The following is a 26,970-nucleotide window of genomic DNA, read 5'->3' as shown; positions in this document are numbered from 1 at the left end:
TGAGCAGGATGTCCAAGCCCAATCCATTGGTCATGTTCTCATTATCACTGCAGGATGCCCTCCTGGTAACCCCTCCTCTGGGGACCACCCCCATTTCAGCCCCCAGACTGAGGTCCCCTGCCTGCCTCGCCCACCTTCCTAGGAACCCTGCCGGACACCTCTGATCTCAGTGGTCATCCTCCTCAAAATGCTCCGAGCACGTAGTGTCCCTGCCCTAGAGTCCTTGAGGGCAGTGACTCACCCCGTTCCCATGGCTGCCCTTGCCCCGCACACCCCGGGCCCCGGCACTATGTGCCCCACCCCACGTATACAGTGACATAACACGCCCCTTCCCCCAGCCCCCAAGAGAGGGTGAGGTTCCCCTTTACAGATGCCACTCCCCTCATATGCTCCTTGGGGCCTAGTTTACAGAGGGCTTCTTTTTTTTTTTTTTTTTTTTTTTTACAGAGGGCTTCTTATCTGTCATCTCCTGCCAGCTTCAGGGCTGCTGGCATGAGCCTCATTTTAGACCCAAGAAAGAGAATCACAGAGAGGTTGAGCGACTTGCTTGTGTCACACAGCAGAGCTGGGACAAAGCCTCAGTGTTCCTTCCATTGTGTGTTTTACCTACTGCTTGCTAGCATCTAACCACTACCCTCCCCACTCCCCACCAAACCCCAGACGCCCCCTGGTACTGGCAGGAAGGGCAGAACTGGGTGTGGGGAATATGCCCGAGACTGGACTGGAGTGGTTGTGAAGGGTCTGGGCAGGAACCTGCTGCAGGCCTGTCCACGGGCCCGTCTCCAGGGGAGGCAGGAAAGTGCAGTGCCAGGCAGGGACTGGGCCAGCACTGGCCACAGCCAACAGTCCGGGGGGGGCCCCAGTCCACAAGGCCACTCACCTTCTGTAGACAGAACCCGCAGGAGGCCGAGGGAGAGAGAAGGCAGAGAAGGCAAGGGTACAAATGGTTAGCAGTCAGCAGCTCTCCCAGCCCCCTCCCAGCAGTGGGGTGCTGCACTCGTCTGTGTTCTCATCGCTAGCCTACGCTGCCTGGGACGGTGGGGCATGACGGCCACAGCGCTGTGCCCGGGTGGCCGAAACCCTCACCCACCTCCTGGCCCGCGTGTGGGGTGGCTGGTGAAGATGTACGTTTTGCTGTGCCATGGGGTCCTACTCACCACGGTGGAGTCCACCTTGGGGCCACCATCATCTGCCACCACTGTCAAGGTGTAGAAGTCGCCTTTCTCCCGGTCGACCAGGCCCTTGACTGTGATCACACCCTGCGGGGAGGGGACCAGACGGGACGATGACAACATCATACCCACCAGGTGGAGGCCGCCCCATGCCCAAGGAGTCCTGGGCTCCAGCCACAGCAGACTCCTCGCTGATCCCCAGCATTCCGCCTACTTTCCCGCTTCCGCAGTGCTCCCTCCACCCAGCAGAACCTCTCTGCAAAGCTCCGTCGGCCCAAATCCTACTTCTTTCTCAAATCTTACTCGGATGCCACCTCCTCCATGTGGGCTGCCTGCTTCCCCAGCCAGGTAAGCTCACTCTCATTTGGGCCCCAGGGAGCTCCCTCACACCTGTATCGGAGCTCTTTTCACATCCTCCCCTGTGGTGCTCTGATGTACATCCCTGATTATTCCCACTTCCCCTCCCAGTCTACGAACTCATTGAGGGCTGGGAAGGGTCTCGTTCATCTCTGTGATGCCAACATTCCTCGGGACAAGCCCTGCACGCTGCGGTGATTCACACCTTGCCTATCTTCAAAGAAGGGAGTCTGATGAAAGACCCACGAAAGCAGAGATGGAAGAGAAAGATCCAGATGGTAGGTAAGAGACCAGCGGCTACTTGGCTAAGACCAGGTATTGTGACGAAGCAATTGACACCTGAGAGTCTCAACAGCCAAGGTACAAAGAGAAACGTGATGACTTGCACAGCTTTCCTTGTCTAATAACAAGAAGGTTTCTGGGTTTCCTAGGTAGAACCTTTATGTTACCCCTGAATATTGAGAGGGATATTTATCCTGGGATATTTATCTCAAGGATACTCTACGATAAAGGGGAGGGTGCCGTGCGTCTAGAAGGAGCTCATTGAATGCTGGTTAGCTTTAAAAGGATGGAGCAGGGCAGCCTGGGTGGCTCAGCGGTTGAGCGTCTGCCTTCGGCCCAGGGTGTGATCCTGGAGTCCCAGGATCGAGTCCCACATCGGGCTCCCTGCATGGAGCCTGCTTCTCCCTCTGCCTGTGTCTCTGCCCCCGCCCCCATCTCTCATGAATAAATAAATAAATAAAATCTTTAAAAAAATAAAATAAAAGGATGGAGCATCCTGCCTCTCAGGGACAGCCCCTGCTGTGCCCGCTCCTCGCCTCCCTCACCGTGACGGAGTCGATCTTGAAGAGGGCTTTGGCCTGGGCGCTGGTGTAGGCGTCGAAGCGGTAGGTGATCTGATTGAGGTTGTCGATGGAGTAGGCCTGGACCCGCACGATCTCGGTGCCCAGCGCCAGGTTCTCCAGGATGGCAGCCTCGTAGGAGGCGTTGGAGAACTGCACGGCCTCGTCTAGCTCGTTGAGCAGAGTGACGTAGACGCTGCAGAAGCCCCGGTTGAAGGGCGGTGCCTGGTCGGTGGCAGACACGTTCATCAGGTAGCTGGTCTTGGTCTCGTAGTCCAGATAATCCACAGTGATGATAAGCCCCGTGCTCTCATCAATCTCAAACTTGCCCTCCGCGCCGGACAGGATGCGGTAACTCACCAGGCCACCGTCCCCTGCAGGAAGACGCGAGAGCGTGCAGCCTCGGGTGGGGCTGGGGCTGCCCCTGGCACACCTGCTACTGTCCCCGAGGGACCAGGTGAGGGGCCTTGGCGGGCCTGTGGCTTGGGCTGTCCCGAGAGCAGTGGCCGAGGATGGGGCCGAGGTCTATGTGGACAGCAAGGCCCAACACGTACGACCCCTCTGCGGCTTGGCCTTGGCATGAGAGATATACAGAGAGATTTGGTTCTGCTTCTGGAGCCTCTAAATTCATGCTCAGGTATCTCCCCCCACCACCCCCACCTGCCCTGCCTTAGGTATTTAGACAAGCAGCAGTGGGGAAATTAGGGATCTCTTGTAGAGTATTAGCCAAGGGGCAGCATCCTCAGAAGACTCCATCTGGTCCCTCCAGCCAAAGGGTGCTAGCACCAAGGACACCCTCCCCCATCTTCCTCACTCCTCCTCCTCAAATCCCTTGGCCTCGCCACCTTCTTCAACCAGGAGCTCGAGCTGGGATTCCTTAGCTGCAGTCCACAGCCTTCCAGAGAAATGGCCATAAAACCTCTCAGGGAATCCCAGACTTCCTTGAAGTCATTTGCAAAACTCAGAATGGATGTGGATTTTTCTAGGGAGGGACACGTAGCTCTTACTAATGTCTCAAAAGGATTCCTGGCCCAGGAAAGGCCATGAACCGCTGGGCAACAGTGACACAGGTGACGTGAATTGTACCAATGTGCCGTTTAATAAGGGACGGCAATCCACCTGAGTTTTCAGACCGATTTCCCCGCCACCCCATCCTGTGCCCCAGCGGGGGCTGAGGATGCCGAGAGGGGCTGACATGAGGGAGGCACTGGGAAACTGGGAGCAGCTCAGGGAGCCTGTCCAGGGGGGCAGTGGACTCCTAGGAAAGTGCTCCTCCCTGGCCTGGGGCAGAGGCTCAAACAGCTGGGCCCCATGAAGAGGGTCACCCTGACTGACTTGGCCACATTCTCCTTTGTTTTGTACCGCCAACCGTGGCCATCTCGGGGGCTCCGGGTCCTCGGTGAGGTCCGGGCTGCCTTCAGAGCACTGCAGCACACTGCCCCGTGGGAAGCCTCTATGTGTCAGGCCCTGAGCTAGCACAGGCCCACAGGACACGGAGCCACCGCGGGGCAGGCCTCAGCCCGCTGTGTGACAAGGCCAAAGGCTAGCCAGGAGATGCCAGGTCCTCCAATGAAAAACCTAGACTTTCCGAGCTTGGGACCTCTTGTCTCTCCATCCAGAGACTGGGACAACTCTCCCCCTCTACTCCTTCTAGGCCTGGGCATCTGGTGGGGATGCCACCAGGACGGTCCCCGGAGCCCCCACCCCAGCTTGGGAGCTGCTGAACAGGGGAGCCTGCGGCATCCCAAGGATGACAGGCAGGAGTGGGAGGGACCATCTGCGGAGGGTCCCTCTACGGAACGGGACTCCCTCGTTTCCCCAGCCGAACTCACCAGTGTCTCGATCGGTGGCTCGGACCACGATGACTGATGTGCCAACGCCCGCAGTCTCTCGAAGCCCCAGGCGGCTGTACTGCTGCTGTGTGAACACAGGGGCCTCGTCGTTGACGTCCTCCACATACACTATCACCTGCAGCCAGACCGGGGGCGGAAGGTCAAGGTGGGATGGAGACCAGAGAAGTCCAGGGCTGGCCCGCCTGGGCCTGCATGTGTGGTCACTGCTCTCCTGGGCCAGCAGGTGAGCTCCCCTTAGCTGGGCACCATGTCCCGCCACCTTGCACAGTACCGGGCATGGGGCAGGTGCTCAAACATCATTTTATCTTACTCTTGGCTCTGCTACTAACCCGGTGGGAACCTGTGACTTATGAGTGACTCTTCTGGGCCATCAAGCTGCTCAGCTATGAAATAGTAATATATCAGCCTGATAATTCATGCTCCGTGCCACTTCAAGGGTTGTTAGGAAGACAAAACCAGCCAGGCCTTGCAAAAGTGCTTCAAAAGGTTGAAGTGACCCCATTCGAATATCAGAATACATCTGAGAGAACAGTCAGAAAGATGTTAATTATGATTGTAGCAGAGGACGCTGGTGCTCAGACCCCTTTGGGTTGTTAGGCACTTTCTCTGGGTGTTCTCACTGCCAGCAGCCAGCAACCCTGGCTCTCGGTGGGGGACTCACCCCACCCCACCCAGGCTGCTGGAACATGCACACCCAGAGAGCCAGAAGTGCCTGGGAATTATGTCCCCTGGGGTAGCACTTACCCAGTGACTGGTGGGTGTGGAGTATAAAACACTCTGACTTCCTCAGCCCTGATTGGGCAGTTGGAGTGATTTTCTCCAGAGCTCCCTGTGGGGCTGAGTCAAAGTGTCCCCCCACCCTGCTGCCTTTCCTTCCCTGTTTCCACGCTCCTTCCAGCTTTTCCTGGGGACACTTCCTACTTATCATCTTCATATCCATTCTTGCCCTAGGATTTGCTTCCGAGGACCCTGGCCAAATAAGTGGCTCTATCTGAATTGTGGAATTATGCATAATTTCCATCACTGCTTATCGGTCCTTTCTAATTACTCTTTAAAGCACACACGTCTTGTGTAACAGAAAAAATCAGTTCCAAAAATGTTTATGGAGAGAGACGTTTATGGCTGGAGATCAGGGTCACAGAATTTTTTTTTTTTTTTTTTTTTTTTTTTTTTTTTTTGCTACACCACCTGCCCCTGCCCCTCACATACATACAGGAGCACAAGGAGGGTCTGGCCCAGGGATGGGCAGGATCAGGTCTGAGTCTAGAAGGACCAGGGTGGCAGGGGAGAGCAGTGTGTCACAGAGCGCTGGTGTTTGAGGAGACACAGGGAGTCCCAGGGCCCCTCTCTCTTTTCCCAGATGGGGAGGAGGGGGGAACTGAGGCTCAGGGATGGGGAGGGACTTACCCAAGGTCTCACAGGAACTGAAGGGGCAGGAAAGAGAGGGGGTTCTCAGTCCACCAACCTCTACTCCTCTCTGCTCTATGTTGAGGGCGAGCTGGCCTCAGAACAGGAGTCAACGTCCCTCCAGCCTGACAGAACCAGGGTCAGCAGAAACTTGCCAGCAGAGTAGGAGCATCGAAGGGGCAGGGGGCATGAGCAATAGTGTGCGACACAGATCTCACAGGTGCCCACCAGCGCTCACGGCGGGGCCGCAGCACACACCATCCGAGGGCACCAATATCGGGTTTCTGATTGATCCCTGGCTTTGGGATCAGCCCTGGCTTCTCTTCTGGGCATAGCTGGGAATTCACTGGGGAAGTGAAGGGGCTTTTGTAGCAGAAATGGTGGCCTGATTTGTGGAGAACTTTAGCAGGGGGCAGGGGAGGTAACGGTTACGGGGAGGAGAGGCATGTGGGGGGTAAAGGTTTTTCTATCCTTTCCAGCTCTTGGGGTTCCTACAGTCCTGCTGTGTCATCAGATTTCCACGTCTAGACACGCAGAACCCACTATGCAAACTAAAGTGCCCACCCCAGAGCACAGCTGTTCATAAGCCGGAACCGTCTCAGTTTGGTTTCACCAAGAACTTGGCTAGGAAGATCCTGGGTGGGGTGAGTGTGGGGGGAATTTGCATGGACAGATTTCGGGAACTCTCTTTCTGTAAACAGAAACTCACCATCCATCTTTCAAAACTGTGAGCCTTCCCCTTCCCGAGCCTGCCTGTCCAACTGGCCTTTACCCCAAGGCCCGTGGGGACACAAACAGGGCCAGTCTGCCAGGACCATAAAGAGGAGGGAGGCAGGGACACCTGGGTGGCTCAGTGGTTGAGCATCTGCCTTCGGCTCAGGGTGTGATCTTGGGGTCCCGGGATCAAGTCCCACATCGGGCTCCCCACCAGGGAGCCTGCTTCTCCCTATCCCTGTCTCTCTCTGTGTCTCCCATGAATAAATAAATTAAAAACCTAAAGAGGAGGGAGGTGGCATGGAGCCTGGGTGTGGCCTGTTCTCCACGAGGCTGGCTCCTCACCACTATCCTCTGGTTGGTTTCAGCCTTGTTTTTAGCAGCCGAGACAAGAGGCCTAATGCTGTGTGGTTTGCAAACCTGAGAGACAGATGTACAGGAAACGCATAGGTCTGCCAAGTTCTTCTAAGCGGGAGGGCTCAGCTGCTGAGCTCCTGGGCTCCCCGGAGAACCAGCCCCATCTCCAGCAGGGACGGGGCAGCGTGCGTGCATACGTGCAGCGGGCATGTGAGGCTCCCAGGCTCTAGGAGGGAGGGCCTTTCACTCCAGGCTCCTGGGCCCTCGTCTGCGCTGTCCCTGGTCTCTAAAGCAGGGACTGGAAAACGTGGATGGTCCCCAGAAGCCACCTCTGCCACTGCTGGGCAATGCTGGAGTCCCCACCCTGTGTCCAGGGAAGTCCCCATGTTTCTTGGGGCTCAGAGGTGTGGGGGCTGTGTCCTATAATGGCTATCATGCCCCTGTCTTAGGTGCCAGATCCTAAATTCCCACCTTAAAATAGCTCAGGGTTTTAGGCAGTGGACCGTGTGGTCTGAAGGGCCTGTATGTGAGGCCGCAGAGCATAGAGAGTGGAGTGAGCGACCTGTGTGGACTGCTTGGGTGTGAAGCCCAGCTCTACCCTTTACTGCTATGTGACCCTAAGCACGTTGGCCGATCCCTCTTTGCCTCAGTCACCTCCTCTATACAATGGGTATAATAACAGTGCCCACCTTGTAGGGCTATTATGAGGGTTAAGTGAGTTCAAGGGCATAAAGCACTTAGAAAGTGCCTGGCACAGAGGAAACACCAGGCGAGGACTTACTATTCCTCAGGGTTCATGGGGCGAGGACCAAAAGGAAGGTGGGCAAGCAGGTGTGCTTCTGGGTGCCCCATCCCCACACTGACGGGCACAGCGGGTTTCGATCCGGTTTATGCTGTCCCCTGGCACACTGCATACCACTTTGTTTAAAAAGGTTTGCGGTCAGGGGAACCTGGTCTGGCTCAGTGGGTGGAGCATGTGGCTCTTGATCTTGGGGTTGTGAGTTTGAGCCCTACATTGGGTGGAGAGATTACTTAAAAATAAAATCTTAAAAAAAAAAGGGTTTGCAGTTACGGTGTCAAGGTTAACAGGAGCAGGGCCTGGAGACAGGTGCCTACCTGCTCCTGGGAGGGTGGGAAGCGACGGGGCCACATGGAGTGCTGTGATGAGGAAGCTTAAAGTCCAGGTTAAGCCAGCCCTGGCTACCCTCTGTGGCCTGAAGTGGGCCCCACAAACAGCATCTCTGACGTGGGTGCACTCATTAGCATGTGGGGAAGCAAGGCATAGTCATGCAGGTGAGCGGAGCTGTGTGGGAATGCCCCCATGTGGTCAGGTCACTGAGTGTGACAAGAAGTCACCAGGGCCCTGGAATCGTTCCAAGCAGCCCCAAGGTGTAAAAACCCCAGGGAGCTGAGGCCCTCAGCCATCTCTGCCTGGCAGATCTCCCTTCGAGGGGCGCTGTAAGGACCCAGACTGCTCTTTCCATCTTCTTCTGGGCCAAGGCGGAGGGGGGCATCAACAGGACATGGCCAAGGCTGAGTCACTGACTCCCCAGCACCTCCTGTGTGATGGTGACCCCGGAGAAGGCTTCTGCTCATTATTTCCAGCCTGGGGAAATCATAGGGTGGAGATGGGGCTGATAAGCAGCTCATTTTGCTTTGCTCAGTCCTGGGTAAAAGTCCCTGCTCACTCCCCACCCCGGCTTTTCCTATCTCCCTCCTACTCTTCGCCTCTGGGGTCTGACTCACTTTCCACGTGGTTCTGGGGAAGGGGCTGTGAGCTGCTGAGTGTGCAGTGAGGGTAGGCAGGGACTTGGAGGGCTCATCTCACTTACCTCGGCCACCCCCCTGCCACTGGGCAGGATAGTGCAGAAACTGGCTGGCCAGGAGGGGTATCTGTGTGTCTGTCTTTGACTATTCAGGAAGAGGGAGGTTCATTTGATTTCAGCCACATAGGGCAGGTGCTCAAGGCGTGTGAGGGCAGGCAGAAAAGGATACATATGACGGGGCAGCTGGGAGTGGCAACTGGAATATTTTGGGGACACTTCCAATGGAAAAGTGCACTGGACCTGGATTTGGAAGACCTGGCTCAAGTCCTGGCTCTATCACTAGCAGCAACTCTGTACCTCAGTTCCCTTGGGTGTAAAATGAAGTTGGTAATGTCTCTGCCTCCAAGGTCCTATCTGTGAAATTTCCTTGGCTCATCCTTGTAAGTTGTGTGCGTGTGGTGGTGAGTCCTGCAAGGACACCTCTTTCATCCCTTAGGACACACATCGGCATCACTGGCCCCGTTTCCAGTCTGGAGAAACTGAGGCTCAGAGCAAAATGACACTTCCAAGATCCCAGGCTGGGCTTTGGCATCCCCTACCACAACCCTCGCCCCGGGTCACGGGGCACCTAAACCAGTGGTGGTCTGCTCCCACCGGGTCCAGCTGGTGGCCATCTCTGGTCCTGCTGTGGCCTTGGCCCGCCTCTGAGGCCACTGCTGAAGGGGATGTGGGGCCTCGCAACCTGCTGACCATCTATGTGCAAGCCCCCTCCCCCCCCCCCACCTTACCCTGACGGAGCTCCGCATGGGGCCCAGGTCGTGGTTGTAAGCCTCCACTATCAGCACGTGGGATGAGTTCTGCTCCCGGTCCAGGGGCCGGGGCCCTCGCATCAGGAGCCCGTTGCTGACATGGATTCGGAAGTTGTTGCCATGGTTACCTGTGGGGAGGGATGGAGGAGATACATGAGCTCTGGCCTGGAGCAAGACATGGGGGGCCCAGGCCCCCAGAATGCCGACCCTGCCCAGAGGTCTTGGGAGCCTGGCCGAAGCCCACGATGGTGAGAAGTCCTTTGCCTCATGCTGCCCTGGCCTGTTAGGATCCCACCTGGGACCCTCCTTATGGGAAGGTGGGGGGGAGGCGGGGGGGAGGTTCCCTGACACTCCCACACCCCGATGTATCAGTGGATTCAATATTGCAGAAGGATCTGGGGCACAATGGAAAGGGGAACCCAAACCAAATTCTTTGTGGGTGGTTGAATTGAGGACTTTGCGTATGGCTTTGGGCTAGTCCAGGACCCATTCCACCAGCTTGGGGCAACAGCACTCTGATTTCCCTTTGGGGATCCACCTTCCTCCACTCTCACCCTATGTGCTCTGAACAGGGGTGATCTTACCCCTGATTCCCAGTGTGGGCCGATTGGCAGATTTTAGTCTCTGGCCAACAGTAATTGGTTCGGGGATGGTCACATGCTCTATCTTGGGATGATGACGACCTCTGGGGGGGCTCCCCTATCCCAAGGCCCCCTCTGTCAGGGTGATATCCCACAGGAGGAACTTCAGGAGCGTAGCAGTCAAATGCAGCACGCTCACTCAAAAACAGCCAAGTGCACATGGTCCAAGAGTGTCCGTTCCCTCCCCTTGCCCGCCCGTGTGTATGGTGCTTGGGGCTCTCTGGGCCTCACCTCCCAGACTCCTGGCAGCCTGGGGAAGCTCTGCCATCCCAAGGGCAGGAGCCCGGCCCCCTCCATCCTAGGGCAGCCCACTCACCATGAAGGATGCGGTACCACACACGCCCAAACTCGCCCTCGTCTGCGTCTGCGGCCTTCAGCTGAGGGAGAATGAGACACACGGTCACTCCCAGGGTTCTACTCCACAGGAGAAGATTGTGTGTGAAGCCCCTTCTTGCCCTCCACGCCACCCGCAGCCATCCGCGACACCCGGTGACAGCTGTATGCTGCCCTGAGTGGCAGGCACCTGCCAGTTCTGCTCCTTGATCCTTCCCCAGGGTCCCGGGGAGGTTGGGGAAGAAGGTAGATGATGGCACCGTAGCTCTCCAGATCTAGGCTTGACTAGGCCAGTCCATGGGAAGCCGCTTCCCTCCTTCAGCCCATTTTGAGATCCCAGAAGCCTCATCTGGGTGGGAGGGAGGGTGGCTGCGGGGCCGGATTGTGTGGCTGCTTCTGGCCCTCACTTTCTCAGTCTGAAGCCATTCTGGCCAGCACGGAGTCCCAGGAATCCCACCCCCCACCAGGTGGCTCCGTATTCAGTCACCCACACGCTCACTCCAGCCCAGTTTCAGATCACCCCGGCTTGCTGGGCTGTGCCTCAGGCTCACGTCAAGGTCTCTGGTGGAGCCCGGGGCGTTGCTGTTCTCACTCAGAGACACGACGCTGGCGTTCAGCCCTTTGCACACGGAGTCCGGACCTGGAGGCTGCTGGCAGAGTCACAGCCCCAACCCAGGCCCCATCAAACCAAGAACTGAACACCTACTCTACGCGCCATCCACCTGAGAGGAGTAGAGGGAGGCTCCCCTGGCAGGTGATGCAGGAAGAGGCCCGATGCCGTGAGGCTGGGAAGACTCGAGACCTCAGTATGTTGTCTCAATTTGTGGTAAACTGCTTTGTGATCCCCTCTCCTCTCCTCGCCCTGCACCCCTGCGGTGTGCACCACTGCTACCAGGTTCTTACTGGGCTGCGGCCAGTGGTGACTGGTCCGGGAGAAGGCACCTCACTAAAACTTGGGTCAATCTCATCCTTCGCCAGGATTTTGGACGTTGGGCCCTGAGAAAGAAGCAAGTCCCGCTTCCTGCTGGTGAGAACTGGGAGAATGAGAGCTCCTCTTCCGCCCCTCACCAGCTTGGCCGCAGCCACATGGATCTCCTTGTTTTTTTTTTTTGTTTTTTTTTTGTTTTTTTAAATATTTTATTTATTTATTCATGAGAGACACACACAGAGAGAGAGAGAGAGGCAGAGACACAGGCAGAGGGAGAAGTAGGCTCCATGCAGGGAGCCCAACGTGGGACTCAATCCCGGGTCCCCAGGATCATCCCCTGAGCCCAAGGCAGGCGCTAAACCGCTGAGCCACCCAGAGATCCCCACTCCTTACTCTTTCTTAACTGCCAAGTGCATGCTCCCTCCTCCACTGGCCAGCTCTCCCTCCACATATTTGCCTGCTCACAGCCCTCTCAGTCCCTTCAGGTCTCTGCTCAAATGTCATCTTCTCATGGGGCCTTCCCTGAGCACTGGAGGTGGAGGTGCATTCCCCACTCCATTACCTGGGCTGTCCCCGCCCCCACCAGCTTCTGGCACACTGTCTCCTTGCTTAGTGTCTACAGGGCCACAGAGAGGAGGGGCACCTTGGCCCACTGCTGTATCCCCAGTTTCTAAGACAATGGCCCTGGCACGGTGGCCACTGTGCTGTACTTCTGGGAGCTCGTGGTGGGTCCTTTTGTGGAGGAAGCTGCTCAAGACTTAGGTTCCTTCACAGGGAGCTGGCTGCTGGGGAGGTTGTGGGGGGACTCTGGCTTCCGGGAAGAAAGAAGGCTGGGGGAGGGTGTTGTGTGTGGTGTGGTGTGTAGGGAGGGCTGGAGCTTCCACCTGGAGGGCCTCCAGGGGCCCGCTCAAACTATAAGGAGCAGAGCTGTGGCTCTCTCTCAATTTTGTGCTTTCTGCCCTAAGATCTCCTGGATCTTTGAAAATGTCTCTCACCCCTCACTTCACAGCCAGACGCACCTTCAAAGGGCAGGTGCTCTTCCGGGAACCTGAGGGGTTAAGCCTGGAAGGTGAGGGGCCCAGGGACGCAGGAGGGGAGCAGGGCCCGGAACTGCCAAGGCCTGTCACTTCGCTGCTAGGCTGTGGCCTCTCGTCCCCCCTTGTCCCCTCTCCCGGGTAACCTGGAGGCTGGCAGGCACTGAATAGCCGGCTGCAGACCATACCATTCAAACATCGGATGGGGGAAGGTGAGAGCCGCTGCAGAGGCAGTGAAATGGTCCCTGGGGCTCTCCAAGCGCCTCCACCCTGGCCCTTGAGAGGGCTCCAAGGAGACCGGCTGGAGAGAGACCCTGGGAGGGCTTGGGAGCGCCCGGGCTCCTCTGCACAACCCAGTTGCCATCCCTACCCTCTTGGCTGTCCCCTCCCCCAAGGCAGGGCCCCAATTCATCCAGACAAAGCCAGGACGAGCTGGAGAGTGAGTGACGACTAAGGCCCACCCTGCCCAGCCTGGCTGAGTGAGGGGCACAGGGCACGGCGGAGTCACCGTGGGCACCTGGTGTTCCCTGGCCCTCCCGTGGACAGCAAGACAGCCTTTCTACCCAGCTTGGGACTGCTGAGCGCTGGCTCTGAGGTCAGTGCTCCGGGGAGCGTAGGAAAGGGCGTGGTGAGGAAAGTGGGGCCGGACCCTTGCCCGGGGTACTCTGGGGAGGATGTGGGGGTGCGCTCAGACCCGGGGAATCCCTCTTCTTTTGTGGAGAGTGGAAACAAGGTCCAGTGAAGGATAGTGACCAGCCCAAGGCAACACGGCAAGATGTGTTCTGAGGTCAGGGCCCCTGCTCCAGCAGGCACTGTTCTGTGGAGTTCTGAGGGAAGAAAGAAGGTTCTAGACTGAACTTGCAGACATATGCCCAGAGCAGGGCCTGCCAGTGTGCCTTGGGTGTGCGGGGAGGGAAGAGCTTCAAACTGCCCTCAAGACTGTTCCCAACCTTGGTCTGGTGAAGGCCTCATTTCCCCACAAGCAGCTGGCCCTGGGTGGATCAGAGGGGCTGTAGAGGGACCTGGCAGCTGGTTTTGCTGTGTGTTCCAGGGAGGGTGGGTTGATATTTTCAAGCACTTTAGAATCTCTGGCTTCCAAGAAAACTAGTAAGATGTTAATTATAGCTCATTAATCTATTAAAGTCCTTCCCCAAGGACTGAAGTCCAGACCACCTTTACTACCCCAATAGGATCTGCGGATCCTTGTGAGGGCCTTACAGTAATATCAGGGCTAGCAGGATTGAGACCTCTCCCACTTCTGATTGTCCTCGTCTCACTCCAGCCAAGTACTGCCCAGGGTAGGATAGAGGGCCAGTTTTCTCCCTCTGGGAGACGGTGGTGGGCACACTCCAGCCCTTCTCCATACCCCTATTCAAGGGCAGGCCAACCCACATATGGCTGCCCAGCCAGAGTGCTTTCTAGGCCCAATGCCTGAAAGGCAGAGGCCGTGGGCAGCTAGACGGGCATCAAAATTTCCAGCTGGGAGCTGGGAGGGGTTGTGTTCTGCCTGGAAACGCTGGAAGGAGTGGTGGCAGGGAATGGGTGGGAGGCGGGGTGGGGTGCCCTGGATGCCCTCAGTTGGCTGGGTGCGGGACCAGGCTGCAGGCAGGAAGGAGGCTGAGCGCAGGGACCCGGAGTAAGGTCCTGCCACTGCTGGTGAGTGCCTGGGGTGGGGACAGGGGGTGCTCTATAGGGCAGGGGCTGGGGGCCCCTCCCTGCTCCCCATTGCCGCTGACACAGACTCTGTAGCCCACATACAGAGCCTTAGCACGACTCTGCCGAGTGCCATGCTAGAAACGTAACTGTAAGTTCATTCTAAGCTGTGAGCTGGGGGAGAAGGAGGGAAACCTGCCATCCCCCACCACAGGAAGGTCTCCAAGGTCAAAGAGAAAGAAATGATGATCAAAAATAAAAGATAGTGCTGGCCTGCAAGCTGGAGGTAGCCTACTTGTGTGTTTTGTTTGGCCTGTCCTAGTGTTTTGAGTTTTTGAAACTTCATTTCAAATTTTTTTGGGGGTCAAGGTCATTTCCTCTGCAGCATATCCCCGTTCCCTGGCTCCTCTCTTGCTTGAACCAAATTTGAATCTGTTGTCGACATTTAAGTGTCTGGAACACTGGCCTGAAATGTCGAGATTTCTGGCTTCTTTTGGGAAACTCTTGGGAAACCACACCTGGCCTGCATTCCATCAGGCTGGCCGGGGCTCCTCTATCTCTGAGGGCACTGTCCACGTTGGCCCGCCACCAGTCCTCTGTGGCCACATGTTCTCTACTGGCCAGGCTCTGTAAGTATTTTCATCTGCAACCCCAGACATATTCAACCAGCGGCTCAGCCTGACTTTCCATCTCCAAAGATCCTCTGCTGGGCTCCCGTTAGTGATAACATGGGTTATGAGTTAGTTAGGTCATGAGCGATAACAGGTGACTGCTGTCTGGGGAGCGTTTCGAGCCCTACCTTATCAACTCTGTAGCTCTTTGTGGGTTATTTCTTACCTATTCTATAATGGCTCAGTGATCCCAGAGATTGGGAGCCATAGAGCCAGGAGTCTAGAAACCTGGTTCTGGCCCATTGCTTGGCAATGGCTCCCAGTGTGGGCTTGGGCTTGGACTGCCCTTGTTGGGATCTTGGTTTCCTTACTTGTCATGGGAGCAGGCTGGGCTGCACTGGGCAGTACCAATGGGAACGCCCATGGCACCAGGCAGGTGACATAAGGTGTGTAGAGGGCCTGTGGGGGCGGTATGCTGCTCTGGGGGCCGGAGATCTGTCTAAAGGGGACAACTGCTGCTTGGCCTTGGCTACTGGGTACCAGGCAGAAACTGGCCCTGTGTTGCCCTTGTTGAAATTCTGGAATTTCAAGAAAAGCCAGATATCCAGATTTTATGCGAAATCTCTTGGTTTTTGGTCTGTGACTTTTAAAATATTCACAATTAACTGAAATTTATAAAAACACACCATGTCCAATGAAACATACCCGTGCCCCCAGTTTGCAGCCCCAACATTAGATAATTGTCAGGGTCCTTGGCCAGTTGCAGCATCCTATAACTGATGACTTGTTCTGGGTCACAGAAAGACCTATTGATGGAGTTGGTTTCACATTCCCAGGTTTTCAGGTATAAGACTATTGTAATTCACGAGAATTTATTTTTTTAATGCCAGGGCCATTACCCTCCTGTCTCCTCTGTGGCAGGTGGGCAGGGGATATAGCAGAACAAGGACAAGAGTTCAGGCCCAGCTCCATCACTTTCTGCTATATGACCTAAGGCTTGTCACCTCTCTGGTCCTCACTGTTCTAACCTGTAAAATGGCCACGATGGCATCTGCAGCTAGTTTCCCAGCAGCCACCCTCCATCAGCCTTCCCTTCCCTCACCAGCCCTGGGTCCGGCTGATTTGTCTCTGAGCTCCTGTCCCCTTCCTGTTGCAGGAGCCATGAGCACACCGAGTTCCAGTCCCCTTGCCTTCCTCACAGCTCCTGTCACTCCGGGCAGCTCCGCAGAGGCAGTGGACCCCCTCCCCATGCTCATCACCCTCGCCTGCATCTTCCTCCTGCTGGCCAGCTGTCTGCTGTTCATGACCCTCTGCAAACCTGCCGCCCTGGACCCAATCCACCGCCGGGCTGGGGAGTGCATGCCCCACCACCCCGGGAGCCCCAGTGAGCCCCAGCTCAGGCTCTGGAAGCGCCTGGGCTCTCTGCGCCGCTCCCTGCACAGCTTCCACCGAGGCAGGCCTGTTCCCCGACGCCCCCTGCCTGGCTGTGATGACAACCACGACTGTGACTGTCCGGAATCTACCAAGATGTGACAGGGGTGTTCCCGCCATCCAGGACCCACCCACGGATCCTCCTGCCTCGGACAGAGCCTGGAACCAGGGGCTGCAGAAGCACGTAGGCCCCACGCTCAGCCCCAGTGGGCCCTGTGTGCCCAGGCCCATGGCCTTTCCCAGAACAGCCCTGGGAGGAACACCTCCTCTCTGCAGACCCTCTAGCTGCTGCCTGCTGAGAGCACTAGACCAACTGCAGGGCCAGAAGGTATGACCTGGGGCCCCCCAGTACCCTCCTCTGGCAACCAGGCACCAACCACCTCTGGGAAACGACACCCCTGCTTCCCCCCAGAAGTCCTGCTCACCCTCCAGGTGCCAACACATGGATTCCAGCTGGGGTTGCCAAACGGCCAAAGGTTCCCTCCAGCCAAGTGAAATACTCGGCCCACACGGGGGGCAAGGTACTGTCGTGCCCTCTGTGCCAACTCAGTGCCCAAGGCAAAAGGAAAGCCAGGGACTCCTCCCCTGGGAATTCCCGGGCCCCAGGAGCATTCGCCTAACAATCCCTGGGTGCAGCCAGCACCCTCGAGGTGGGTCATATGTCCCGGTGCATGCTGGGAGGAGGGCAAGCAAGAGGCTCTCGGCACTGCCCAGCCAATCACCATCCTGACAGCCGTCTTGGTGGCCCCCCTCGAAGGTGCTCACGTCACAGTGGACCAGGAAGGGGCTGAGAACAGGTGAAGGAACTCCTTGCTAGGCCAGGACCCATGCTGGGAGGCATTGCCAGGAGCTAGAGGCGATGCCACCCGGGCTCTGAGGGCACATCACAGCACTCCTGCCTCATCCAGGGAAGGAGGCATCCTCCCTTTGGGGTAGGAGGGTCCAGAGCGGTCCAGGACAGCGCCTCAGGACGGGACCACGCTAGGTACGCTGAGTTTCTGGCAATCACGTCACTGACTGGCTACCTGTCAAAGCAACCCCACCCTAGAGCGGGCTTCTCAGAATTCCAAACCCCCAAACTCTCCCCACGGGGCCGTGGCTGTACACTTTGGTCCCAAATTTGGAGAGCAAACAGAGGAGTTCTGAGCTGCCCATCTGCTGCTCCAGAGAGTCGGCTGGCCAGGGCCACCTTGTGCCTTGTCACAGGGCTGCCCCATCCCACCCTGCTATGACTCACGGCACAGCCAGCCAGGTCTTCTCAAAGAGTGAGCTCCAGCTTTGCCACTTGTTCCCAACTGCTGCAGCTCCAGAACCATCACTGGCTCCCAACTGCCAGCTAGATAAACCCAGAGCCCCTTTGTGTGATGCTCAGTGCCCTTTGGGAGCCGGCTCCAAGCTATCTTTCTAGCCTCATCTTGACCCAAGACTCCAGACAAACTCAACTACCTGTCCTCCCCAGGCTTACGCTTTGCAAGGCATCCTCCGTGAAGCCATCTTTGCTCTCCAGCTGAAAGGCACCTCCTGCCTGGAACCACCCCTACACTTCGTGTCTCTCAGAGGGAGGGCAGGGATCACTTCCTCTCAGCAGTGTGGGCCACCCACATCTAGGTCTCCTCCTTCTTACGAGCCTGGGAGCTTGCAGAGAGTGAGACTACGTCCAGCCTCTCACGCTGCCTCACCAGCTCCAGGCACAGAAGCATGAATGATGCCTCTATTTCCTGAGTGAAGGGCAGCCCCATCTGCATGTGTCCCCAACCCCCGAAAGCTTAAGGAGTCCTAGGGGTGGGGGAGGGGCTCTTCTTCCCTCACATGCCCCTAGACAGAAGTTTGTCTCCAAGCAAGTTGGTGAGGCCCACCGTTCCTTCCCTTCCAGGTCATTCTGACATCAGAGAGTGAGGCCACCTTGGCCAGAAACTTCCAGGGCCTTGGAGAAGGCACTAATGCCTGAATTTCTCCCTTAGAAATGGGGAAATTGGGGCTGCCCTGTCTCACTCCTGGACTTGACAACTTCAGGCTGTGTAGTGTTCTGTTAACAGAAACCAATTCTTCAGGTTTGGAAAGTGGGGCAGGCCTCCTCCCATGGGAGTTTGTTACCCTTTATCCTTCCAGCCGGTGAACTTCTTTCTGGTTCCCTTCCCAGGGCCTCCCTGAGACGTCCCAGGATGAATTTGGCCTACAGTCTCCCGTGTCATCCCCTAGCCAGTGCGTGTGCCCACCTGGCACTAGGTGCTCTCTTCCTGGAGACCAGGGGTAGGGGTAAGGCTTCCCGGAGACCTAAAGGCAATGGAAAAGCTGGGGGGGGGGGTGGTGGCGGCCCTGGGAGACTGTCGGTCTGGTAGAGTGGGGTGGCAGGCGTAAGGCTAGAGGAGGAGCTGAGGCCCAGAGGAAGAGAACCTCCTGGTGCGTCCTTCTGGGACCAACCCAGAGACTCTGGCATATTCTCGTGGCTTCCTGGACTCCAGGAGTCAGCACCCTGCTCCCAGCCCACTCGCTTCCTGCTTGGCTCCCAGCGGGCCAGAGGCAGGGAGCTGGACACACTTGCAGCCTAACCCTGATCCTGGGAGCCTGCCCCAGGGACAGGCCCAGATTTGCTGTGCTGGGCTCCGCCTCCGCCTCCACAGCTGCTGAAGAGGGTAATTCATTCCCAGCCTCCCTCCCCACAGCCACTGAGGCCTCCAGGGCAAGGTGGGGGAGGGCACCCGAGCCTCACTTTCAGGTCCTCTCCTTTCTCCCGCTGAGCCTTATAGCTGTCACTCCTGCTCCCCAGGCAAAGGGGCTCTTTCTTCTCGTGCCTGTTTAACCTCTCGAGAGGAGAGCTTTGGCCAAGGACCCATGAAAGCCTCTCTGTGCTGGGCCCCGCCGGGCCCTGGCTCTTTCCCCCTCACCTCCTTCCAGGGAAAATGTGACAGCTCCATGCCCTTGCTGCTGTGACAGGCCCTCTGGGTGGGGTGGAGGGAGAGGAGCGGGCTTTGGGGGAAGGGGAGAGGCAAAGCCTTCCTTATGTTTTTTGGGGGAGCCAGGGTGCTGTCAGTAGGCTACAGAAACGAAAGGCCTACTCTCCCCAGGAGGGAGGAGGGCTCCTGCCTACCTCCCGAGCTGCCGCTGGACCCTCTCCTGTTTCCATCCCTCCACGTGGCATCTGTGCCCTGGCCTCCCTGAGCATGTGTGCAGCCCCGCCTGTCCCCCAGCCCACCAGCTGCCCCAGGGGGCCACGGCCACCTGCCTGCACGATGCTGTGTCCCTCAGGGATGTCCTCGGGGACGCTGGCCTCGTAGCTGCTCTGCAGAAAGATGGGCCGGTTGTCGTTCACGTCCAGGACGGTGACGAACACGGTGGCTGTCCCCGTGCGCCGCTTACCTACGGGGCCATTGTCTGTGGGAGCCGAAGGAGGATGGGCTGTTAGCTGCTGCGTGAGGGGCACATTCCCTGGGCACGTGTCCTGTTCATCCCACCCACTCTGGCTCTGGCAAGGGGTGGCTCTTTCCCCTTTTAGATTAAGAATAACACTAACAAGGCTTATTAGGTCCCAGGCGCTATTCTAACGCATTCAGTCCTCACAAGAAGCACGTGAAGTTGGTGCTGCTTTCATTAGCCCCATCTCACAGAGGGGGTAACTGAGGCACGAAGCAGTTCTGTGGTAGCCCCCAGAACATATGCCCTTGCCAGGTCCCTGGCAGCTTGTGAGTGCAAACTGAGTAGGAAAAAGTGTCTTTGAAGATGTAACGGAGTTAAGGATCTTGAGATGAGATGTCCCGGACTGTCTGGGTGGGCCACAGACCCAATGACTAGGGTCCTTAGGAGAAGAAGGCAGAGAGAGAAGGTCATGTTGAGTCAGAGGCATAGATTGGATTTTGCAACCACAAGCCAAGAAATACTTAGAGCCCCCAGAACCTGGAAGAGTCAAGGAAGGATTCCCCTCTAGAGCCTTCAGAGGGGAATGCAGGCAGCCCTGCTGACACCTTAATTTTGAACTTCTGGCCTCTAGGGCCATGAGGAAATAAATTTCTACTCTTTTAAGCTACCCAGTCTTGGCAATTTGTTACAGTGGCCTGAGGAGGCAGGTGCAGGTACCAAGATCACAAGCCAGCGGCTCTCAGGGCCAGGTGGGTGAGACCCATGGGTGCACACACGGGAGGGCCGACCCCAGCGGGCAGCTCCTCCCTCTTCCAGTCCACAGGGGACAGACAGAGGGTGGGCCCAGTGACACTACATCTTCTGATTTTTTCCAGAGAAACTGAACATCGGAGCTTGTACATAAAATCTCCTGATTTTCAAATGTTCGCAACTGATTGTCATCCTGTGTGAAATAAGAGATGGGTCAAACCGGCCTAGAGGAGAGATCTGGCCTCTGGGCCCTCTGCACTCAGGGGTACAAGCCCCGCTTGATTTCTAAGCCTAAGGTGTCCACGGGTTTTGCCCATCCAGGTTCCTGCAGGACCCTCCCAGGGCTGGGGAAGCGGCTCAGCCCCAGGGGCAGCTGTCAGATTGTCCTCCCAGAAGGAAGGAGCTTGTGCGACGTGTCTAGGCAAGGACAGTCACCCCAGGAGGAGTACAGGTAGCTGGAGTGGGCTGAGGACGAGGGGTGACTCCATCCTTCTTCCCAGGCCAGCTGACCACATGCCGGGCCACAGTTGCCCATCCCGAGGTAGGTGATCCTGCCCTCCTAAGCTCTTCTCCAAGCCCATCCTCCCACTGGAGGCTCCTGGAGGTCCTGCTTACTTGCCCCCAGCTGGGGACAGTTCGGGCTGGCAGGGCCCATCAGAGGCCTGATCCTGAGCCCTCTCCTCAGCCAGGCAGTGCTTGACACAGAGGGAATGAGGGGTCTCCCGAGGGCGAGAGCAGAGCAGGGCAGAGGGTAGATGCATCTGGACATGGGTGGGCTGGCGGGGGGGGGGGGGGGCTACAGGCTGGAAAGAGAGGGGCACAGAAAGCTCACTCCCTCTCACCTGCAGCTTATGGCAGATGTTGAATTGGGTGCTCTTAGGAGCGGGGACACAGGCCTCATCACACCCTTCTTCCCATCCAGAGCCCTCATGGGCTCCCTACTTCCTGGAGACCAAAGACCAAATTTCTGGCCCAATGTTCAGGCTTCGACAAGCTGGCCTATCTGACTGCGGACTCCTCCTCCCTCCCCAGGGTGCATGACACGATGAGCCAGCTACTGGCGCACGTGTGCGTGCACACACACACACACACACACACCCCACACACACCTCTTTCCCACAGCCAGGTCTCTTCTGGGGCTGGTTCCTCTGCCTGAAACGCCCTCCCTTCTCAGCTTGCTGAAACCTGACTTGGCCTTCAAGGCGGTGACAGGTACCTGCCCAGCTGCACCATCTGCTCTTGCAGGCAAAGTCCATGTCCTGAAGGGCCCTCTGAGAACCCTACCTTCCTGACTCCGAGGCCTGGGGTTCTGGGCAGGTCTGACCATCCACCGGTGCCAGGGATGGGCAGACGTGTGATTTAGGCCTAGTTAGCACATCTACCCTCCCTTGACCATGGTGAGGGCCTCAGGGACAGGCACTGGGGCAGATGGATCTAATCAGAGCTCATCTGGGGCTTCAGGCTGAAAGACCAGGAAAGAGGCAAGTGCTGTCTCCCTGCTGCTGCACTTGAACCCAAGAGGATTAAGGCCAGGGTTGCAGCAACCATTTGTCGCTATGTCGGCCAGAGAATGAAGACAACACACAGGAGGCAGAGCTAGCCCAGGCAGAGAGACTGAGGCCCCGGTGGAACCATCTGATCCAGTCATACCTGAAGCTCTAGTGCCCTATGGGCTGGTTTGGTGAGCCCATGTTACTTAAATTAGTTTGTTTTAAAACTTGCAACCAAGACTCCTAACTGATCCAAAGACACTCCTAGATGCCACTTCCTCTAAGAAGACTTCCTTGATGGCACCCTTCCCCCTAACATGTTTCTACCTCCCTTTGTGCCTGACATACTTGGCTCCTCCCTTCCCCCTTTCTAAGCCTCATTTGGGCCTCATTTTTCCATGATTGGTCTACACAGTGGTCTCCCGTGCGGGTCTCCTGTAGCTCCCACTCCACCATCTGAGCAGCATGCGTGCTGCACTGCATACTAAGCCTCACGCCCACTGGTGCTCAGTAATATGCTGGATGTCTGGCTGCCCTTTCTCCACTGATGTCAAGACAGCCTCTGGCTGAAGGCCTGGGTCCCGGGGTCAGGCCCGGCTGGCCCTCGAAGGCGTACCCCCACTAAACTGTGCCCAGAACCGTGCTGGTGGTGTGCAGGGGGGCTGGGGCATACCGATGGCCTCCAGGACGAGCGTGTAAGCAGCTGTGGTCTCCCGGTCCAGGCTTACGACTGTTCTCACGACGGCATCACGGTAGCCAACGCTGAACTTCCCATCCACGTTTCCACCTGTGGGCCAAAGCCAATGCAGCCTCTGTGAGGAACAGGGCTCCTGCCAGGGAAAGGGCGGTGGCACCCCGGCTCTGCTTCTGGGCCAGGACGTTCCGGGGGTAGTGTGGGAGAAAAAGGCCATGCTGCCTCTACAGCCCTGGCCAAGGACAGGGTTCTGAGCTCGGTGGGGTGGGGTGGGGTGGGGGGCGGGGGCTCTGATGAGGGTGTGGCCTGCGTGGGCTCAGGTGGGGGTGCCGAATGCCTGAAATCAGAAGGGCTGAACTTTCACTAAGCACCTACTGCATACCAGGCACTTCACGTGGACTCTTTCATCTCATTTGTACTATCACAATCACAAGCCCACTTTACAGGGCAGGCTTTACACTTTACACTCCTTTAGTGGGGTGATGTGTGTTGCCCGGGGTTACAGTCGCCTCTTTTCATATGGGACTCCGGCTTGGCATTCTGATTCCTGATCCCGCGTCCTTCACCATTCTGCTGCCTGCCCATCTGGTAGACATGGTCTGAGCAGTTAACCTGGGTCGAGGCTTTTATATGGGGCCAAGGACTTTGGGGTCAGCTAAGATTTTTCCAGGTCCCTGATCTTGGGCTTTTGGAGTGGGGGCTCCTAGAGGCTCCAAGGAGGGAAGTGTAGGGGCAGGTAGACGGGGTGGCAAGTGGGAGGGTCTCCTCTCCAAGGTGGACAGTTTCCTGTCGGAGTCCACCTGAAGCTGTGAAGACCACCGCCCCCTCCCCCAGCCAGCTGGCAGGTGATGTGGTGTTCTGGGCAGCAGAGGGCGCTGCGGCACTGGGTTTAGGCTAGCTTGGACCAGGACCCCACGCAGCAAACAGCAGAAGGGAGCAAATGAAAATCTGAGAATCCCAGCTGGGAGGGCTCTGAGCAGGTCAGCAGGAACTGGCCAGTCTGGGGCGCTGGGAAAGCATCCTGGGAACTGCCAGGTGCTCCCTTGTCCTTACATGGTTTGTTCCTGGGAAAACTGCTGACCTCTTTGTGGATGGTCTGAAGCACCCTTCACATGGTTCCTAGTGGGGAAGGGGAGAAACTGAGGCACATGTGGTGCTGGGCGCTGAACTATGACTGGTCCATGTTGGGGGGGTGTCTTGATAACTAGGCCTTTCCTGAGGCATTCTTGAGGACTAGACTGTAAGGAGCTGGCCTCAGGGTAACTGGGTCCCTTTAGGGAGAGGAGAGAGGGAAAGATCTGGAAAGGAGAGGCTGAGGGCTGCCGCAAGCAAGGATGGGCTGCCAACCTGGGATCCCTTGCTCCAGGGGCAGAGGCGTCAGGGAGGTTGGTGTGTGCACTGAATGCAGGTGCATACACGTGTGTGCACGTGAGCGTGTGAGTAACGTGGCTGCAGGCGGGCCACGGCCAGAGAGAAGACTGAGCCAGCAAAATGGTCAAGGGACAGCTAAGGGTTGTGAAAGAACTGCCTTCCACCATCCCAGCACCTCTCAGGTGTATCAGGGACTGAAGAACGCTGGGCAACTGGTCTAATCCGGGCATGACTAACACATGGCACGTTTCCCACCACCTACCCAGCCTGTGTCACGGCAGACATCACTAGTTGATCATGACTCCCTTTCTCCTGTTGGGCCAGGACATGGCCTCATACTATCTCTCCACAGCTCTCGACTCGGTATTGGGGACCTAAAACTATTTTATTTAGAAAGACTGAAATCATCTGTCCTTAAACAGATGGGAATTCTCATGAGTAAAGGGTCCTTGGGGAAGGACAAGATCACAGTCTTCTGGTCACAGCTTTATCACCTTGACATGGGGTGGGGGGCAGGGCTCCTGCCCAGGAACCACGGGCTCTACCTCCCTCCAGGCTGAACCTCAGTAAGTTCCCCCAATCTCCAAATAGGCTCAGGAGGCCCCTAGAGAGCCAGACCGGAGGGACCTATCTACAAAGCCCTTGAGAGAAGCCAAGAGCAAACCCTCAGGGAGTCCCAGCAAGAGCTAAAGCCTGAGGGCTGACTCGGCCCCCCTCCCCTTCCTTACCCCCCACATCCCCCGGGGTGGGGTGCCCATCTGGAAGGGGCGGAGGCAGGGCCACACCTGTGATGAAGTAGCTGAGCTCGGCATTGAGGCCCACGTCATTGTCCGTGCAGTTCAGCCAGACGACGCGGAACTCCCGAGGCACGTCCTCGGACACGGAGACGTTGTACACGGCCGGGAAGAAGGTGGGCGTCTCGTCGTTCACATCCAGCACTGCGGGCGGAGTGAGCGCACGGGGCTAGGCCTGGCTTCTGCTCCAGGCAACCCAGCTCCAGAGGCGGGGGGGGGGGGGGGGGGGCGGGGGGGCGGTCAGCACGTCTCGTTCCCCACGCCTGCTGGGGTCAGGGCAGAGCTGACCAGAGCTCCTCAGCCTCCCACAGTCCTGTTCCCCTGGCGGTGTGTTGCCGGGGATGCTGTTCAAGGAGGGACAGAAAGCCCCAGGGGCTCTCTCCAGTACGCGTCTCATGACACCGGTCACGACGATGGCAATGACAGTGACATCTCAACTCTTCCCATGTGTCGAGCCTGTGCTAAGTGCTGCCCGTACACTTGTGCCCCGTGTGCCCCTGCGAATACCCTCACGAGGCAGGCACTATTAGACACACCAGACAGAGGAGGGGAGGAGCTCAGAGCAGTTGAGTCACTTGTCCCAAGTCACATAGTAAGGGAGTGGCAGGGTTGGGGTCCTGGGGAGTCCTACCCCTAGTCCGTCACAGGGTCCTGGGAAAACAGCTGGCTTGGAGGATCTCCGCCCGCCTCCAGAAAAGTCTAATTTCCCTTTAAGATTTTTTTTTCTCACCTGATGGGACTTGGGACAATCTTCACAGTGAAATGACCCCACCCCCCTGCTTTGGCTCCTTGTTGTGATAAGACCAGGAGAAATGATCAGCTTGTGCAGGACGTGGCTTCTGCTGAGGCCTGGGGAAAAATCCTCCGGGGCCCTCTCTGAGGGGACCGAGCACCTCCTGCCAATCCTGGCACGCAAGTGGGTCCCCAAACTGGCACCAGGAGCCCCCAAGGCAAGCGTGGGACGATGAGAGGACGCCTAGTCACGACTTGGGTTGTGACTAAGGAGGGTAAATGTTTGTACTGAGGCTACCCCGACCTGCGCCAGTCCCGCTGGGGCAGGCAGGAGCCAGGACGGGCGCCGGCCCGTGTGCTGGAGAACAGGCCACATCTGGCCATTACATTCCGCACCTACTTCTCTGTGATTAGCTCCGGCCCTTTGGCCACAGCTCCCATCAATGTCCTTGTTTTGTCCCAGGAATTAAAGACATGACCAGAACAGAGGAGAAACAGTAAGTGGCCTCGGTCCTGCCCAGACAGAGGGTGCAGGGCTCTACCCCTGCCTGCTGGTGACACCTGGGATCAAAGAGACTGTGATCAAAGAGGGTGCAGGGCTGTGGGTCCAGGCCCCCGGGGGTACTGAGGCAGTGGCCGGGCAGGGAGAAGGCTCTGCTGGTGCTTTCGACTTGGTGGAGGCAGAGAAGGTGGTGTTGCACGGCACGGTGGAGGAGGGTGCCCCATTAGCAAGGCACCCTGGACCCATATCGACGGAGACAGCAGGCAGTGGCTCCCCACCCTGCCCGGCACCCCCGGCCCTCACCTCGGATGGTGAGTGTGCTGGTGGAGCTCTTGGTGGGGGTGCCCGCGTCGCTGGCCACGACGCGCAGCTGGTACTCGGCGATGCGCTCGCGGTCCAGCTCGCTGGTGGTGACCACCACGCCGCTGCTGCTGTTGATGAGGAAGTCCATGCGGGGCATGCCCACCTGCATGCGGTAGGACACCAGCCCGTTCAGGCCCTCGTCCAGGTCGATGGCCACCACCTGGGGGAAAGCAGGGGCCATGTGAGGGGTGGGGACGTGAGGAGGGCCCCCTCCTTCCCACTGACCCGTGCTGAGCTCTGGCCACACACGGCCGCTTCCCTCCAAGCCTCAGGCCACACCACTGTCCCCGGTGCACCCTCCCAGGTGCTAAGAGGGCAGCATGTCAGAGCTAAAGGCGTCCAGATACATCAAGAGGGCCCAGGATGGGGTGGGGTGGGGATGGCAGTTTCTAGAACAAGAGTCTACCTCCCCATAGCCTTCCCCTTCAAAACGCTCCTGGGCAAGGCCCCCCCACATGGACCCTGGCTGGCTGGGGGCTCCTAGCCCCATCCTGTTAAGCGGCTTCCCGGCTGCTGCGGCTCCAAGAGCCCTTCCACCACGTGTAGCTCCGCTACATAGAACAGTCGGCAGCGCTCTCTCCCCGCTTCGTTAGACAGGACGGCAGAAAAGAGTTTTGAAAAGTCACTTGATAATTTGATTATTGTCTTGAAAAAGTCACTTGAGGCCACGTGTAGGCAAGCATCCTCCCAAATCCCTAACGCCGTTCCCATCTGCACCTCCAGTGCTGATGAGAGCCCTCTTGCCTCGAGACCCTGATACAGCGAAAGTTTCACGGAAGAGGAATTTGAGACCTCGGAGAAAATGTGAATTAACAGTCAAAATTAAAGCTTTGGGTTCAGCCAAGACTCCCAGGACGGAAAGACAATGTCAAGGTCATTTAGTCTAATTCACATCCAACAAGCTGGATGGTGTCAAGAGGGTGTCCGCTCAACTTGAACGCTTTCCAGGACGGGAGGCTCACTACTTCTAACCTATCTGCATACAGCTCTAATTCCCGGAGAAAGGTCTCCC

At 57.4% G+C, this 26,970-nt stretch overlaps 2 protein-coding genes across 3 annotated transcripts in view; one reads left to right on the top strand and one right to left on the bottom strand.

Moving 5' to 3' along the window:
• Positions 1-416: 416 nt before the first annotated feature.
• Positions 417-26,970, bottom strand: part of LOC125752101 (cadherin-23-like) — a 285,602-nt gene continuing 259,048 nt past the window's right edge. Inside the window, exons 24-33 of the mRNA XM_035715256.2 lie at positions 25,899-26,118; positions 24,353-24,505; positions 22,176-22,289; positions 19,132-19,280; positions 10,235-10,295; positions 9,257-9,405; positions 4,204-4,339; positions 2,357-2,745; positions 1,158-1,259; positions 417-883 (exon numbers count right to left, since the gene is read on the bottom strand). Of these exons, the coding sequence (XP_035571149.2) occupies positions 617-883; positions 1,158-1,259; positions 2,357-2,745; positions 4,204-4,339; positions 9,257-9,405; positions 10,235-10,295; positions 19,132-19,280; positions 22,176-22,289; positions 24,353-24,505; positions 25,899-26,118 (1,740 nt within the window). The 3' untranslated portion in view covers positions 417-616. The remainder of the gene's footprint in view (positions 884-1,157; positions 1,260-2,356; positions 2,746-4,203; positions 4,340-9,256; positions 9,406-10,234; positions 10,296-19,131; positions 19,281-22,175; positions 22,290-24,352; positions 24,506-25,898; positions 26,119-26,970) is intronic.
• On the top strand, positions 12,425-20,188 carry C4H10orf105 (chromosome 4 C10orf105 homolog). Of its 2 annotated transcripts, none has more exons than XM_025434140.3 (2): positions 12,425-12,808; positions 15,634-20,188. In XM_025434140.3, exon 2 carries the CDS (start codon positions 15,639-15,641, stop codon positions 16,008-16,010), a length of 372 nt encoding a protein of 123 aa, XP_025289925.1. In that variant the 5' UTR covers positions 12,425-12,808; positions 15,634-15,638; the 3' UTR covers positions 16,011-20,188. The 2 variants fall into 2 exon arrangements, with proteins under 2 accessions (XP_025289925.1, XP_025289926.1); XM_025434141.3 differs by lacking the exon at positions 12,425-12,808 and adding an exon at positions 13,731-13,869.

The sequence above is a fragment of the Canis lupus genome, chromosome 4 (assembly GCF_003254725.2).
Source record: "Canis lupus dingo isolate Sandy chromosome 4, ASM325472v2, whole genome shotgun sequence".
Lineage (NCBI taxonomy): Eukaryota > Metazoa > Chordata > Mammalia > Carnivora > Canidae > Canis > Canis lupus.
The sequence above is the reverse complement of the archived record's forward strand: the minus strand, read 5'-3'. Positions and strand labels throughout refer to the sequence as shown.